At 34.8% G+C, this 17,682-nt stretch overlaps 1 protein-coding gene across 1 annotated transcript in view; it reads left to right on the forward strand.

Moving 5' to 3' along the window:
• Nucleotides 1–17,682, forward strand: part of ADAMTS12 (ADAM metallopeptidase with thrombospondin type 1 motif 12) — a 482,021-nt gene that overhangs the window by 335,237 nt on the left and 129,102 nt on the right. The window contains 1 exon segment of the mRNA XM_051969545.1: nt 570–703. Within this exon segment, the coding sequence (XP_051825505.1) occupies nt 570–703 (134 nt within the window).

Raw genomic sequence — 17,682 nt, forward strand, 5'->3', positions numbered from 1 at the left:
AGATCAGGTTACAAATTTTTCTATGGTACAGCTTTTTAGGGCTCTCATTTATTTGTAATAGGCAAGGTTTTAAAAAGATTTCATTTGATACACATCTCATCTTTTTCAGCCAGGAGAGATAAACAAATGATAGTTCTCAATGAGTCAAGGATGTGGTACCCAAGGTGGAAGAAATCACTATGGTTTAACCCAGCAAGGTTTCAATATTTGGGAAGGGAAAAGAATAAATCATTTCATTTATTCATCACTATAACTCTGTAAGGTAGATGCTATTATTATCTCTATTTCATAGATGAAGAAACTGAGACTGGGAAAATTAAGTGACTTGCCCAGGATTTCATAGTTAGCAAGCTTCTGAAGTGGGAATTGAATTCAGGTCTTCCAGACTCCAAATCAGGCGCTTTTTTCATTATATCACCCAGCTGCCCTAGGAATGAGGTTCTTATTGTTTTAAAATCAAAGGATGATCAGATGTCACAAATTTTTAAGAGTTTTTGAGAAATCATGAATGTTAATCAAAATGTTAATTTGAAATTTATCTTTTTCTCTCTTTTATCGTTTCCATGCAGAATATCCCTGTGAACTCCACTGTCGGCCCATTGATGGACAGTTTTCTGAGAAAATGCTAGATGCTGTTATTGACGGTACACCTTGTTTTGAAGGAGGCAACAGCAGAAATGTCTGTATTAATGGCATATGTAAGGTATTGGGTATGTTTCCTTAATATCCAACTTTGAGTAATCATGATTTTCCAAAGTAATTAAGCTGAGTTAAAATCATTTTGGTTCAAGATGTTTAAATTGCTCAGTTCTTGGCATGAAATTTCATTTTGCCTTTATGATCCAGTAGATCTTGATGTCTTTATATACTTTTCTGTTTTTTTTTTTTCCTCTCGGGCATCTTTGTCTAAATGCTATTTTTTTTTCCTTTTTGTGGTTCAATGGAACTATGGCTGGATTTGGAGTTAGAGCAAATCCCAGTTCTGTCATTTACTGTCTATGGGATTTTGATAAAAAGCATTTTGATTATTAAGCAATTTGTGAGCACTTAACATTTCTTTGGTGTAGGTCTAGGTTCCAGATATTGAAGAGTAGACAGAAAAGGACATGTGGGACTTATCTTTTCAAGAAGTTTAGCATCTAATTGATAATTGGGGAACACAAATCCAATCCAAAGAGTTTCCATGACATTTAAGATTCTGCATTTAAAACAATCCTCTGTTTACTTTGTCAATGAAGTGAGATTTCAAATAAAAACCAAAGTTAATCGTATAATTTTACACTTAAATATTTTTCCTATCTTTTCAAATCATTCGAACCTGCATTATCTCATTTGATTCTGACAACTTTGTGAGACAAACAAGGCAGGGAATTGCCATTACATGGAAAGCCTATAATTAGTCAATAAGAGCTCCTAGTATGGTAACTCCCCACCCTTCTCTAATGATGGCTCTAATAAAATGGCTTATTGATGACTTAGAAAGAAGAAACTGAGTTTTCTTGAGATTCAGAAGGGATAAGTCATTTATCCTTGGTCACATAGCTAGTAAATAAGTAAATCTTGTCAAGAGAAAAGATTTGAGGCTAGATATTTCTTGCCTCTAAGGCCAGTATTATATAAATTATAAATGACAGTTCTTAGTCTTTTTTAAAACAATATTAGGAAATTGAGACTCGATGAAAATAAGTCCTTGTCCAAGGACCAACTAATTTTAGCATTGAAAGGTATCTTAGAGCTCATCTAGACAACAGCCTCTTATTTTCTAATTGAGGATATTGAAGTTTAGAGACATTGGCACACTGTATTTACCCAATGTTATATAGCTAGTTAGTGTCAGAGTTGGGTTTGAATGCCAGATTTGAAAATTCTTCACATAATGTCCATAGTGTTACACCTCAGTGCATCCTTTAACTGTTTTTTTATTTAAATCCAATGTATAAAACATTTGTAAGTGGACTATGTGTTATGAGGTTACAGCTTGGTATTTATCTTAAAAAGAACAAAAAATTCTTGTGAACTGATCAATCTAGTGATAAAAAAGTAAGCTACATTGTAAAAAGAAATTGTTTCATCCAATAAAGGGAAATATACTGGAATCACTATGGCTTGCCATAGTGTTCAAATCAACTCCAGCAATCATTTGCTTGTCATTTCCAGAGTCATCTCAAAATATTGTCAGCCTCAGTTTCCTCAACTAAAAATCAAGGGAAAATAATACAGATTGCTTCATTTGGAGTCAGGAGACCTTAGTTCAAATCATGGCTCTTCTTATATACTACCTATGTGAGTAGAGCAAATCATTCTAACTTGTCTACACTACAAAATTAGGTTATGTAAATTTGACTCTTACTATGTACAGCAAAGCAAACCTTTTATATTTCCCTCAATGGCTTTACTGCTGTCCATTCACTACAGCTGCTCTTTTATCACTCCTCAAGCCTCCTAGGGAACTCCTTCCATCTACCATCTCAACTGAAGACCATGCCCCATACTGCACTGAAAAAAAATAAGATCATTCAATAAGTTCTTAATCTTTTCTTTTTCATCTTAAACATTTCCTTTACCATCTTCTCCTTCATTCCTTTTTTTTCACATGAAAAAGTAGCCCTTCTCTTTATCAAAGTAAACATACAAATTTGATCACGTCAGCTTTTGTACAGCTGATCTCTCCCTCTCTCCCTCTATTCTCCTCACTGTCTGTCTCCCTCCCTCCTCCTTGTTTCTCTCTCCCTCCCTCTATCTCTGTCTCTCTCCCTTTCCCTCTGCCTCTCTCCCTTTGTCTGTCTGTTCTTCTCTGTCTGTCTCCATATCTCTGTCTCTGCTTCTGTCTCTCTCCTCTTTCTCTCTCCCTCTTTTCCTTCCTCCTTGCCCCTTTCCCTCTTTTTCATTCTCTACTGTCTTCTTCCATGTTGCCTTTGAACAGATCTTAATTTCTTCTGTCCTTAAAAAATGAGTCCTTACTGGACCCAACAAATCATCCCTGTTAGATATTATTCTCTATCTCTTGTCCTCTTCTTAGCTAAACTTCTTGGAAGTTTCTCTTCTCCTTTAATCTATATATCCAACCTATTATTTAACTGAAATTACTCTCTCTAAAGTTACCAACAACTTCTTAATTACTAATTTTAATGACATTTTCTCATACCCAATTTTTCTTAGTCTCTTTGCAGCTTTGGACCCCATCAATCATACTTGTCTCTCAGACTCTTTGTCCTTTATAAGGTTATTGCAGCACTATTCTCTTTTGCTTTGTCTTCTACCTGACTGACTGCTCCTTCTCAGTTTCTTTTGGTAAATCTTTAATCATGTCATGTCTAATAAATGCAGGTTGTTCTGAAAGCTATATCTTTAGCTCTCTTGTGTTTTCCTTTGATTCTATATTACTTGATGATCTCATCAGCTCCCATAAAATAAATTATCATCTATTTCCATTTATATGCACATATGTGCATATATACATAAAATAAATAAACATATGTTCATTGTGTGTTTACATATATACATGTATGTGTAAATACACCTATGAACATTCGTTGACTATAAAGACACATATATAATATACCTATATACATGTAGATATACATATACATTTAGTCCCCAAAGTCTGGATTATTAAAGCTTTAATAGCTTAAAACTACACTGACTTTTGGTATGTCCTATATTACATATGTATACATACATATATATCTTTATGTATGCATACATATACATATATGGGAAGAAGGAAGAGAGGAAGTAGAAGAGAGAAAGAAAGAGAGGGAGATGGAGAAAAAGGAAAAAAAATGAGAAATAGAGGAGGAGTAAAGGAGGAGGAAAGAAAAGGGAGTAGAGGCTTAGAGGTTAAGGGGTGAGGATAGAGAATGAAATTCCCCTATCTATAGACCAAAAATCACCAACTGTCTTTTGAATGTCTCAGATTGGGTATCCCAAGGCATATCAAAAACTTCCTATCTTCCCTCCCCACCTTAAAGCCCTCCCTTCTTTTCATCTTTCCTATTATCACTGTCCTTCCAGTCACCAACATATACATTTATTTTCTCATTTGCACCCATACCACATGTACATTGTATTGTCCAGTTTTATTATTTCTATGCATATATTTTTCATATATATATCTCCTTTCTATCACATAATCAGCATCCTAATTTCCTAATATCTTGTTGATAAATTATAAAAATCCTGTTTTGGGCATTTAAAGCCCTTTACAACCTGATCCCTTTTTATCTTTTCAGGCTCTTTATATCTTACACCCTCCATGTACTCTTTTATATAGCTCCATTTATCTAGTTATTCTTCCTTCTGTGTGATACTCCATCTTCCAATTTTACAAAAGAAACTTTCCCTCATGTCTCATATGCTCTCGCTCTGCTTCCTGTGTTCCTTGACTTCTTTTTGGACTCTATTAAAATCCTTACCTCTGCAAAAAGCATTTCTTACTCTCCAGTCATCCACCCCGAGACCTAGTGCTTTTCCTGTATAGATATTATATGTGCATAAGTATTTGTATGTTCCCTCCCATTAAACATGTGCAGTTATTTTAAACATATTTCTATATTTGATATGCTACACAAGAAAAACCAGATCAAAAAGGGGGAAAATAAGGAAGAAAAAAACCTAGCAAATAAACAATAACAAGGTGAAAATACTATGCTTTGATCTACATTCTGGTTGTGGATGGCTCTTTCCATTATATCTATTGGAATTCCCTGAATCACCTTATTGTTGAAAAAAGCCAAGTCCATCTCAGCTGATCATCACATAATCTTGTTGTATACAGTATTCTCTTGGTTCTACTCACTTCACTTAGCATCTGTTCATGTTAGTCTCTCAGGCTTTTCTGAAATCAGCATGCTCATCATTTCTTATAGAACAATAGTATTCCATTATATTCATATACCTTAACTTATTCAGCCATTCTCCAACTGATGAGCATTCTCTCAATTTCCAGTTCCTTGACACTACAAAAAGGACTGCCACAAATATTTTTTTCCTTTTTATGATCTCTTTGGGATACAGACACAGTAGAACCCCTGCTGGATCAAAGGATATGCACGGTTTGATAATCTTTTGGGCACAGTTTCAAATTGCTCTCCAAAACAGAGATCAATTCACAATTACATCAACAAGAGCTTCTGCCATTCTATTGTCCACTTTTTCCAGCAATTTTTGTCAAATAATGAGTTCTTATACCAGAAACTGCAGTTTTTGAGTTTATCAAACCCTAGGTTACAATAGTCATTGACTATAGTGTGTTGTGAACTATCATATTCTACTAATCTACTACTTTAATTCTTGGCCGGTACTAAATGGTTTTGATGACTGCTGTTTTATAATATAGTTTTAGGTCTGGTACAACTAGGCCACCTTCCTTTGCATTTTTTTCATTAATTCCCTGAAATTCTTATTCTTCCAGATGATTTTTTTGTTACTCTTTTTTTCTAGCTCTATAAAATAATTTCTTGAGTAGTGTGGCACTGAATAAATAGATTAATTTAGATAGAAATGTCATTTTTATTATATTAGGTTGGCCTATTCATGAGCACTTGATATTCTTCCAATTTTTTTAGATCTAACTTTACTGGTGTGAAAAGTGTTTTGTAATTGTGTTCATATAGTTCCTGGCTTTGTCTTGATAGGTGGACTCCCCAATATTTCATATTTATCTATAATTATTTTAAATGAAATTTCTCTTTCTATCTTATTTGCTGAAATTTTATTGGTAACATAGAAATGCCAATGATTTATGTGAATTTATTTTAAATCTTGCAACTTCCTAAAGTTGTTAATTATTTCTAGTAGTTTTTTTGTTGATTTTTCTAGGATTCTCTAAGTATACCATCATTTCATCTGCAAAGAGTGATAGTTTTGTTTCTTCATTACCTACTCTAATTGTTTCAGTTTCTTTTTCTTCTCTTTTTGCTAAAGCTAACATTTGTAGTACAATATTGAATAATATTGGTAATAACTGGCAACCTTATTTCACCTTTGATCTTATTGGGAATTCTTCTAGTTTATTCTCATTACATATAATGCTTGTTAATGGTTTTAGATAGATGCTACTTAACATTTAAAGGAAAACTCCATTTATTCCTGTGTTTTCTAGTGTTTTAAATAGGAATGGGTGTTATATTTTGTCAAATGCTTTTTCTGCATCTATTGATATAATCATCTGATTTCTGTTAGTTTGACTATTAATATAGTCAATTATGCTGATAGTTTTCCTGATATTGACCAAGCTCTGAATTCCTGGAATAAATCCTTTTTTGAACATAGTATATTATCCTGGTGATAAGTTACTCTTTGGTATTATTTTATTTAAAATTTTTATATCAATATTCATAAGGAAAATTGGTCTGTTTTTCTGTTTTATCCCTTTCTGATTTAGGTATCAACACTTTATCTGTGTGATAAAAGGAATTTGATAGGACTACTTCTTCCCCTATTTTTCCAAATAGTTTATAGAGTAACGGAATTAATTGTTCCTTAAATGTTTGTTAGAATTCACTTGTAAATCCATCTGGTCCTGGAGATTTTTTTAGGGAGTATATTAATGGATTCATCAATTTATTTTTTTTTCTAAAATGGGACCATTTAAGTAATTTATTTCCTCCATTAATCTGTTAATCTCTATTTTTTAAGTATTCATATAGTGCACTTAATCAGATTTATTGGCATAAAATGGGCAAAATAGTTCCTAATTATTGCTTTAATTTCTTCTTGATTAATGCTAAATTCATCCTTTTCATTTTTGATACTGGTAATTTGATTTTATTCTTTCCTTTTTCTAATCAAATTAACCAAAAAGTTTATCTGTTTTGTTGTTTTTTTTCCTACATAAAACCAACTCCTAGTTTTGTTTATTATTTCAATAGTTTTCTTACTTTCCATTTTATTAATCTCTCCTTTAATTTTTAGCATTTCTAATTTGATATTTAATTGGGGTTTTTTCATTTATTCCTTTTTTAGCTTTTTTATTTGCATGATCAATGCTCAATTCATTGAGCTTTCCTGTCTCTATTTTATTCATGTAAGCATCTAGAGATATAAAATTTCCCCTAAGAATTGTTTTGGCTACATCTCATAACTTTTGGTGTGTTGTCTCATGCCTTTCTCTTGGATAAAATTATTGATTATTTCTATGATTTGTTATTTCCCTCAGTCATTTTTTAGGATTAGATTATTTAGTTTCCAATTAATTTTTGGTATGTTTTTCCTATGTTCTTTATTACATATAATTTTTATTGTATCATGTTCTAAAAAGGATGCATTGACTATTTCTACCTTTCTACATTTAATTGTGAGGATTTTATTCCCTAATACATGATCGATTTTTGTGTAGGTGCCATGTACTGCTGAGAGAGAGGGATATATTTCTTTCTATTTCCATTCTTTTTTCTCGAAAGGGCTATCATACCAAACTTTTCTAAAATTCTATTCATCCCCTTAACATCTTTCTTGTTTATTTTGTGACTGGATTTTCTAGTTCTGATAAAGGGAGTATGATAAAGGTAGTATAATTTTGCTGTCTATTTCTTTTGCAATTCATTTAACTTCTCCTCTAAGAGTATGGATGCTATGCCACTTGTTGCATATATGTTTGGTATTAATATTACTTTAATGTCTATGATACCTTTTAACAAGATGTAGTTTCCTTCCTTATCTTTTAAAATTAGATCTATTTTTGTGTTTCCTTGATCTTTTTACTTCTCTTTATTTGATCATTTTTATTTCAGCTAAGATATTTTACCTTTACTCTATATGTATTTCTCTGCTTCAAATGTGTTTATTGCAAACAACATGTAGGATTTGGGCTTTTAATCCACTCAGCCATCTGTTTTTATGGGAGAAATCATCCCATTCACATTCAAATTTAAAATTACCAACTCTGCATTTCCTGCTATCCTAGTTTTCCAAAGTTATATATGTCTTTCTCCTTTTACTCAAAGCTGTTGACTCCTTTCCCCAAACTTTCCTACTTTTCCTGCATAGCACTTACTTCATTTCCTCATTTTTCTTGTATCTCTCTTTTAAGACCCTTTTTGAATTCTTCTAAGGGAGTCTTTTGAGCTCTAGACTAGATCATATTCTGCTTTGAGGCTTCATCTGAAGGAATTTTGCCCTTGCTCTCCTCTTCTGGGTTTGTGTTCTGATCCTCCCTGGCCCCAAAATAACTTTCTATAGTCAGAGCTCTTTTTGCTTTTTTGCTCATTTTAAAAAGTTGAGCTCTGCTCTTAAGTCATAAGGGAAATTGTCTCAAATTCTTTTTTGCAGGGGACATTGGCCTCTTATAGATTGTACTGGGATGGGGTTGACAATGTTGCAGGATTTTTCATTGCACTGGGTAGACCTGGCCAAGTCCTACCTGTTAGGCTTAGGTTCAGAGGCTCATAATTTGACCTCTGTAGTTGTGTTGGAGATCTCACAGCTGGTCTGCTGATCCACTGGCCTTTTGAACCAGGACAGAAAAACCAACTCTGCAGTATTTTGGCTAAAAGCCTCCTGCTAGATTTTCTGTGCCAGGCCTCCCTGTCCCAAACCTCTCCCTGCTGAACCTGTGTTGGACTGTGTTCCCCTCTGCATCAATGAGACAAATATTTTATGAAGTCTTTCCAAGATTTGTTAAGTTGGAAAATTATTACACTCCAAATGTTTGGGAGTTTTGTTACTTCAAAATTCATTAAGAGGCTTGATCTAGTATTAATTGTGAGGGAAGCTAAGGAGAACTCAGGCAATGTCTTGTCTATTTTCCTCCATTTTGGCTTTGCCCCTTTACCACTTATTTTCTGGATGAGGATACTGAAGTCCAGAGAGAATAAGTGATTTGCCCAGTCACATATTATAAATATTAAAAGTGGGTTTGAATCCAGGTCTTCGGATTCTCAATCAATGTTTTCCCACTACTATGGAGCTTATATTTAAGTCATTCTTCTCCACTTTTAATTCTAGAATACTTTGATCAGACTGGCCTACTCCTTTTGCAAGATATAGTTAATTGTATGTGAAGAGAGAGAAGTAGATTGTGGTTCAGCTCTGCTGGTCCACTACTTTCATCTTCTGTCTTCCAGGATATTGTTGCATGTGGTTCTGTCTATGGTATTTTAGAAAGGGAAATCTGTCAAGTGCTAATGTGATATTTCTATGTTTTCCTGAGGATCTTGTATAATCCTTAGTCAGAACCAAAGAATGTCCTATTGTCTTCAGACCCAAAGAATGTCCCATAATCCCAGATGAAGCCATTTATTTGAGCCCTCTTAGCTGAACTTTGTCCTCTTTCACAAATAAAGCTTGTCTTATAGTAGTCAATTTTTATAGCAAATTGGACAAAATGAGTGAAAAGAGGGTTTGAAAAAATGTTCAAAATCACCAGTGATTGGAGGAATACAAATTAAAACAATTTTTGAGGTTCTACCTCAAATTCATTAGATTTGCCAAGTCTGCAGCTTAGTGTGATTAGAAGTCAATCACTCTTTAGAGTTGAGGGCTAACTTGAGGTTAGATAGCAAAAATTTGTAGTAGTTTCAATCAGTCTGTTTTTTGTATGTGATTCTTTTCAGGTGCATTATGTGGCTCAGAAAGAGAAAGAAAGAAGTTATATGATGGTGAAGAGGTAGTCCTAGGGAATAGCAGTATGAGAACAAGCAGAAGTTCAAGGTTGTCATTAGTTCAAAACTGGAGGAGAATGCCTTGTTGAAATGGGTAACTATAGAATAAAGACCATTAAAAGCCAGAAGAAAAGTCAGAACAAAACTGACTGATAGACTTGAAGAACAAATAGAGATGGAAAGACTAGAAGGCATAAAAGTGCAGGTTCATGAAAAATGATATGGCAAGAAAGGGAATTGTTATCAGAGTGAGAAGTATCAAAGATCATGATCTTAGAAGAAGTAACCACCTCTGGGGTGATTGGGAGAGTGATGAAGGAGTTATGGAGAAACGAGTTTGATAGTATGGTAGCTCAGGTATTGGAAGTGACAGCAGCATACATATTGAAGTCTCTAGGGTCTTGAGGTAGATATGAAGAATTTAAGCCAAGAGATTGAATAATTGAAGAAGATAGGATAGTAACCTGGAGGTCATAAATGGCTATGAAAGATTCATGAGTTGTTTCCATTGGCTTTCTCATAGTCACATTTCTCCCACCAAATAAAAAACAAATAATGAACACAAAAGAAACAATACATTTATCCTACTATCCCTGCACAGCACTTGAATTTCTCTTCTAACTATTCACATAGGAATCAGTGGCTGTTGTATAAGCACCATTCATTCAAATGCTGTCTTCCATAGAAACTCATTTTGGGGGCATTAACTGGAGTAGTAGGAACTAAAAGTGGAAGGTCATACATAAGATGTTCAGGACAGGGCCTTTTGAGTAATAAATAGTACCTCATTTGATGATCTACATATTTTTGTGTCATGTTCTAAATGTTAGAGGGAATAGATTGCCAAATACTTATAGGAGCAAACCAATAGCATCTATAAGTCAAAGTTTTTCACTGCAGAATTGGAGATGAAACTGTTAGAAGGGAGAAAGATACACAAGAAGTAGTTAATCTATGACTCCTAGAGCTTAAAGGAATCTCAGAGAGCATTTGGTCCAACACTCTTCTTTCACAGATAGGTATTTTGAGATTCAGAGGAGTTTGATAGTTTGAGTAGGTCCAAACAACAGGATAGTAACAGGTCCAGGATATGATTTGACTTCTAAGTCAGTATTTTTATTACAATGCAGGATTTCTTAACCAAAGGTCTATGAAACTAAAAAAAATCCAACATCTGAAAATTTTGTTTCAGAACAATTTGGTTTTTTTAAAAAAAATATTGTGGATTTAAATATATGTATAATTTTAAGCTATTGTGAGAAAAGCTTCACCAGACTGTCAAAGTATTCTGACACAGAAAATATTGAGTCCCAACACTGTACCATTATTACCTCCAGACTAAAGTGTCAGCAGGCTAAAAGATCATGGATTTATAGATTGTAAATAACTTTAGAAAGCATCTACTCTAAGCCTCTCATTTTTTAGATAAGAAACCTGAAGCTTAGATATACTGACTTGCCTACAGTTATCTTGACAATAAGTAGACCTCCTCTAGTCAGCACGTTGGCCAGAGGCAGCAGGGATGCTGAGTGTTTTCAGCTGAGTCAAAAGGTAGCAGAAAGACATTTTCAGTTCATTTGCATTGCTTTTTTTTTCTTTTGATGGATCTGCTGGAGAGTGATAGATTTAAGAAGAAATAATTACTACTAGCAGTAGTAATAGAGGTAGCAATGTTGATAGAGCTCTGTGTCAAGTCAGCAAAACCTGAGTTCAAATCCAGTTTCAAATACTTTCTAGCTGTGTGACCATAAGTAAGTCACTGAGATATGCCTCAGTTTCCTCATATATAAAATTTGGATAATAATAGCACTTACCTTGAAGGGTTGTTTTGGGAATAAAATGAAATAATATTTGAAAAATACTTTTTAAATCTTGCAGTGTTATATAAGTGTGTAGGAAGGAGGAGGAGGAGAAGAAGAACAACGATGATCAGGAGATACTATTGTGATATCTTGGAGCACTCTTTTTGGAGAATGTCATGGATTCCAAGTTCTAGGGAAGTGTGATCACATCATTAAGGAAGAAATTCTCATCATGGGTAGCTATTGGGCCTCCTTGGAGATGTCAAAATAACAAAGGAGTCAAATATATTTCTAAGGTTCTCTTTCCCCATCAGAATCTTGCTTGCTGATTTTCTGTGCCTCAGTGATTTAAGAAGAAATAGTTAGGGTTGGAGGTCTGATATTGGGTGACTTTTATGATGACCAGGAGTTCCTAAGAGAGCCTAAGGTCACATCTAAAGTAAAAATTGATCCTATCAGTCTTTAAACTTGTTTAAAAGCCACATACTTACTGATGATAAGCAAGTTCAAAACCACATTAAATAAAGGATTTGAAATGCTAAAATCAAACCAGTTAGAGGCAAAAGATATTAACTGTATTGCTTCAGAGACAGCCAAATTCTGAAGATCCAGAAACTTAGAACTTTCTGGTTCTGAACTGCACTCAACAAGGCCATTGGGTGCTTCTTAGTTGGGCTCTGACCCTTAATGGATATATGCAATAACTCTATACTCTACATTAATTTTTTTTTCTTTTCTGAGACAGTTGAGGTTAAGTGACTTGCCCAGGGTCATACAGCTAGGAAGTATTAAGTGTCTGAGGCCAGATTTGAACTTAGGTCCTGCTGACTTCAGGATTAGTGCTGTATCCACTATACCAACTAGCTGCCCCTACTCTACGTTAATCTTATAGGCAAAAATAGGAATATGTAATAACATATAATAATAACTAAATGGGAAGGAGAAAAGAAGGGAATAAACATTCATATAGCACCTACAATATGGCAGATTGCACTAAATGCTTTAAAAATATTCTTTTACTTAATCCTCACAACAATTCTATATGATAAATACTATTATTATCATTATTTTACAGTTGAAGAAACTGAGGTTGAGAGATTAAATGACTTGCCTAAGGTCATGAAGCTAGTATGTATTGGAGGCTAGATTTGATTCAGGCAGATTTTCCTGACCCCAGCCCTAGAATTCTATCCAGTTCAACATCTAGCTGTTTTAACAAAATGTTCTTTATTAATTAGCATCTTCTGAATCTGTAACCTCATGAGAAAATGCACATTTAGAATTCTCTAGCCCTTTCTGTGTAAAGGAAGGAAAGCACAAGAAAGCTATATATATATATATATATATATATATATATATATATATATAAACTCTCTCGCACTCTCCCTCCTTCCTTTCTTCTTTCTCTCTCTTCTTCTCTCTGTGCTTTTCTCTTCCTCTTTTCCCCTCTCTCTCTTTCTCCACCCCTCCATCTCTGTTGCTGTCTCTGTCTCTCTCTGTCTCTCTCTCTTACTCTCACTCTCTCTCTCTCTCTCTCGCTCTCTCTCTCTCTCTCTCTCTCACACACACACACACACATTCACATTCACACAAGCACACATGCAATACCTGTATACAACTGGATAATTACACTTAAAAGAATCCCGTGAGAGAGAAAACATGTTAAGATAAAACAACAACCTGATCCTTAGCCCTTAGTAGAAAGCAGGAGATACAGAGAGAGACAGCAATGAACAGAGATAGAGAAGAAAGAAAGAAAGAGGAGAAGGAAAAGAAGGAAGAGGAGGAGGAGAAGGAAGAAGAAGAAGAGAAAAAAAAGGAGGAGGAGGGAGGAGAAAAATATTTTTGGTTTGTTTAGAGTAGATGAAATCAGAGAGGATATTCACTTCAGTCTTTATATTATTAGTCCTGTGTTACAGAATTAGACTTACCTACCTTATCTTTTGCTATCCTAAGCACTAGGAGAAATATTCATAAAACATTCATATATAGACTTCAAATAAAGATACTTTTACTAATAATAGACCTGAGAAATATGATGATTTTTATGCACTTTCCAGTACCATTTTATGATTCCATAGGAGAAAGGATGATGTGAATATAATCACGTTTAGGGAGTTATTTGATCATCAAACATTTATAAGTGCCCAATTGTCCCAAGTACTCTCCTAAGCACTGAAGATACAAAGACAAAAATAAAACAATTCCTATCATCAAGGAATGCAATTTCAATCAATCCAGGGGAGATTATAAGTACATAAAGAAGTATAAACAAAATAGGTGCTGGGTGGCTTTGGAGGAAAGATACTTGCACCTATGAAAAAAGATAGCAAATATTTTGTGGCGATGGTACTTCAGGTGAATCTTGATGGTCACTGGGATTTGAGACAATTGAGAAGGAGGTAGATACTAAGCAGGTTAAACACACACACACACACACACACACACACACACACACACACACACCCTAAACCAGTGGAATGTTAACTTATTCTATTTGATTATTTGATTTGTATTGGGTATCTCTGGTGTTGGAATCCTTACAAATTGTTAAGTCATTAGGATTGAAAGAGACAATAATTATCTAATTTAGCATGGTTCAGTATGATTGATCTGATCCTACAAGGAGATGTTATGGGCCAGAATATGAAATAAGGTACTAAGTGGAATTGAGGAGACAATGTTTAAACCTAGTTTAGAATTGATTTAATCCTACAACAAATAATGGTTTCCCAGTGATGTAATGATTGGTGTGTACTCAGTGCTCTCAGGGCCAAAGAGCACTGTGGGAAACACAGAAGCCCACTCTCAGAGGCGGAGACAGATTCATTCTATATTCCACCTTTGTGCTGGTGTGGAGACATTCAAAGGGAGCTAGGGGCTGAAGCTCAAGACTTTGAAAGACACAATAAAGGACTGGATTTTAACTCCTGGCAGCATTTGAAGTGATTATTATTTAGAACTGAAACTAAGGCTGCCTCTAGAAAACCTCCTCAAGAAATCTGCTCCCAGAGAACCATCATATATTATACAAAAGAAGAGAACACCACACTCTGGTCTTTCACAAGTTTGTGAATTTAGCATCTTAAGAGCTATTGGACCTAAGAGCAAGAGAAGACTCTATATAGTACACTCTATGTAGTACACCAAATTAATCTGAGATATTATCTCATATCTATAGTAACATCAGTTATTTGCTCACTTGGAAAGGGGGAGAATGAATTCCTAAGGCACAGTATATAAGGGTGATATACTTTAAAAGTATATCTTTATCTGTATTGCTGTGAAAAGAGCAATCCAGAAATGTGAGATGAACTAGAAGCAATCAGAAGCTACTTGGTAGAATCACAAACACCCTCATGTACTATCCATTCCTTGAAAGAAAGTATACATTTTGTATTCCTTTATATTCCTGGCACTTAGTATCATGCCTAGCACATTGTAAGTGATTATTAATTACTTGTTGAGTGAGTAACTGCTTGCCTGGGAGATATAGTCTGAGGAGAAAGTTAAGCCATGTTAGGTGGGTTACTACTATTAAGGTGGTATACTTTTGGGAGAGGAAAAGATCCATGATGAAATCAAAAGCATTGCCCTTAGTATGGAGGGGGAAATGTGAGGGTTTTTAAATTATTTTAATCAAGTTCAGTTACTAACTTAATGAGTTTTTGGCACAATAATCTATTTTAGAAGAGTTGATATGGAACTTGACATGTTACTGAAATGCCATGTGTCATGTAACTACCTATAATGTTTTACACAGATCTTCTTGATCTATTATCTGGCTGGAGAAAAGCATTGTCCAGCATGCCTCAATAGGAGTGATTTATGGGTAGGATTGAAAATATATAGTGGACAGGTGGGCCTGGAAAGAAGGACCCTATGACTGCTGGTGGTAAATTTGCTTGAGATTTAGTTGCAGAAATATTTATAGACAAAAATGTATAGTCAATAGAAGGGCTACTCATGGTTTCAAATCTGACAAGGACTCAAATTTAGGTTTTTATGAGTGCTCATCTGCCAGTTGAACATAGCTTCAAAAAAAATCTGGGATTCTTCAGCCTCCCGGAAAGGCTGAAAATGTTTTAGGGTTTTATGGCTGGTGTGAATGGTGATAATTGGATATGTCACTGACTCAGAATAATGTCTCCATATTTCAAATGTGCTTTTAACTCTGAGCAATAATTTTTCTCAGACTCTATAGTTCTACTTCACGGTGGACAGCCTCATCAGGAAATACACATAGGGTCAGTGTATCTAGGGAGTAACATGTAACATAGAGCATGACTGAATGGGATCAGAGATCTAATCCTGGTTTTCCAATTTGTGTGAATTTGGTCCAATTGCACATAATTTTCTGAGCCACTGAATTAGATAACTTCTAGATCTATGATGTTATTGGGATCATGGTATTAATTTCCATGACTATCTTCCCACAAAACTAGATATATGAAGATAAGATTAAGATAACATGGTACTTCAGGTTGGTAAAAGAGATCTCTGCTTCTAGTATCCAGTGGAAAGTCTTGAAGGGCCACTTAGGTGGTACCATAATCTGCAAGAGTGCTGAGCCTGGAGTCAGGAAGATTTATCTTCCTGAGTTCAAATCCCAATTTAGACACGTTCTTGCTGGGTGACCCTGGGCAAGTCATTTAACCCTATTTACCTCACTTTACTCATCTGTAAAATGATCTGGAGAAGGAAATGACAAACCACTTCAGCATTTTTGCCCAGAAAACCCCATAGAGTGTGACAACAAGTCAGACATAAGTGAAATCATTAAGCAGTAACAAAGAAAGTCCTGGGGGCAAGGAAGCCTTCCATGGTTCAGTGAGAAGAACCTTCAAAGCAAAGAATTTGAGAGGAAATTAGAATGTAGTATACTATCAAGCTGATGAGCTTGATACTATGGTACCTTTAATCTCTGGCTAGGATGATTGAGCTTCTTAGAATTGTATCTAAAAATAAAATAAAATTTAATAAAACTGGCTTTTATGAGCTATTTAGTGGCTAACCTTTTGTTATCCCTCCTTTTTGGGGGAAGGGGAGTTGTTGCTCAGAGGCATTTTTTACATCTTTTTAAGGTTGGCAAACAAATCTTGAAGTACTAATAAGATTACTCTGTGAGGCAAGCAGAGAAGGGCACTGTTGGAGATCACCTCAGCCTTACAGTCCCACTCCTGTGGAGGCCTTACTGTATCTAATCAGAAAGCCAAGTTATGATGTCAAACATCTGAGGCTAAAGTTCCCCTATAAATCTGCCCATGGTGTTTGCCATCCTTTGCTAAATTCCTTTTAGGTCAGCCTGCCTCGAGTTATTTTTCTCTTTACCTCCCCATTTCCCTACCTCATGGTGTCTTTCTCCTTGTTATAACTAACTCTTTCAGGGTGCTAAATTCGTCTTTGGATTTTGTCTGCCAATCGATAACTTATTCTCACCTCATGGGGTATATTCCTTTTTTACTGGTTTACTGTGAGTTCCAATGAGAAAGTCCATTATTAACTGTTAAATCTCCTTTCCTTGCTAACTATATGCTCTCTCAAATCTATTTCATATTAGCATTCCCGGTGCCCATTATATCTTTTCATTTTGCTTCTTGTAATTTTTTGTCATTTTGCCCTTTGGCGAAGGAGAAAGCCCTTTTGAATTCTTCACATGTGAATTGCTACTGAACCTCATCATTTGATCCCAAACCAAATTTGTTGACATTCATTTGGTGACAATTGCTCATCTCAATCTCATTAGGCATCCTTTAGTAAAAACTCCTCAGTATCCTTCTTACCCTTCCCAGAGAGCCATCTTTTATAATAATTTTTTTAAATCACAGAAGAAAAAAAAATCCATCAAAACTATTCAATATATGAAAAAAATCTGCCAATATATTCAGTCTTTTCCCTTTCACTGTGTTAACTTTTTGTTTTTACTAATTATTCTAACTAAATGTTATAAGTTCTGTTGTTTCTAAACTAATTGCAATCAGTGCACTCTCAATTCAGAATGGCCCCAGGAAAAGCACTGTTTGCCTCGCTCTACCTAGTTTTAGCTACATATTTAAGACTGAAGCCTTTGGCAGAAGTGCCCACATTTTTAACTAGATTCCATTTTTACAAATCAGAAAGACTTTATTCCCAGATCTTTACAGAATTCTAAAGTGGATAAAAATCTCTATGGCCATGTAGACAAAGGAATTGGAAAGGACTACCTAGGTCATCTAGTTCTACTCCTTTATTTTACAAATTGAGGAAATTGAGAAAGGGTTAAGTAACTTGCCTGAGTT

This window comes from Antechinus flavipes, chromosome 1 (assembly GCF_016432865.1).
Source record: "Antechinus flavipes isolate AdamAnt ecotype Samford, QLD, Australia chromosome 1, AdamAnt_v2, whole genome shotgun sequence".
Classification (NCBI taxonomy): Eukaryota; Metazoa; Chordata; class Mammalia; order Dasyuromorphia; family Dasyuridae; genus Antechinus; species Antechinus flavipes.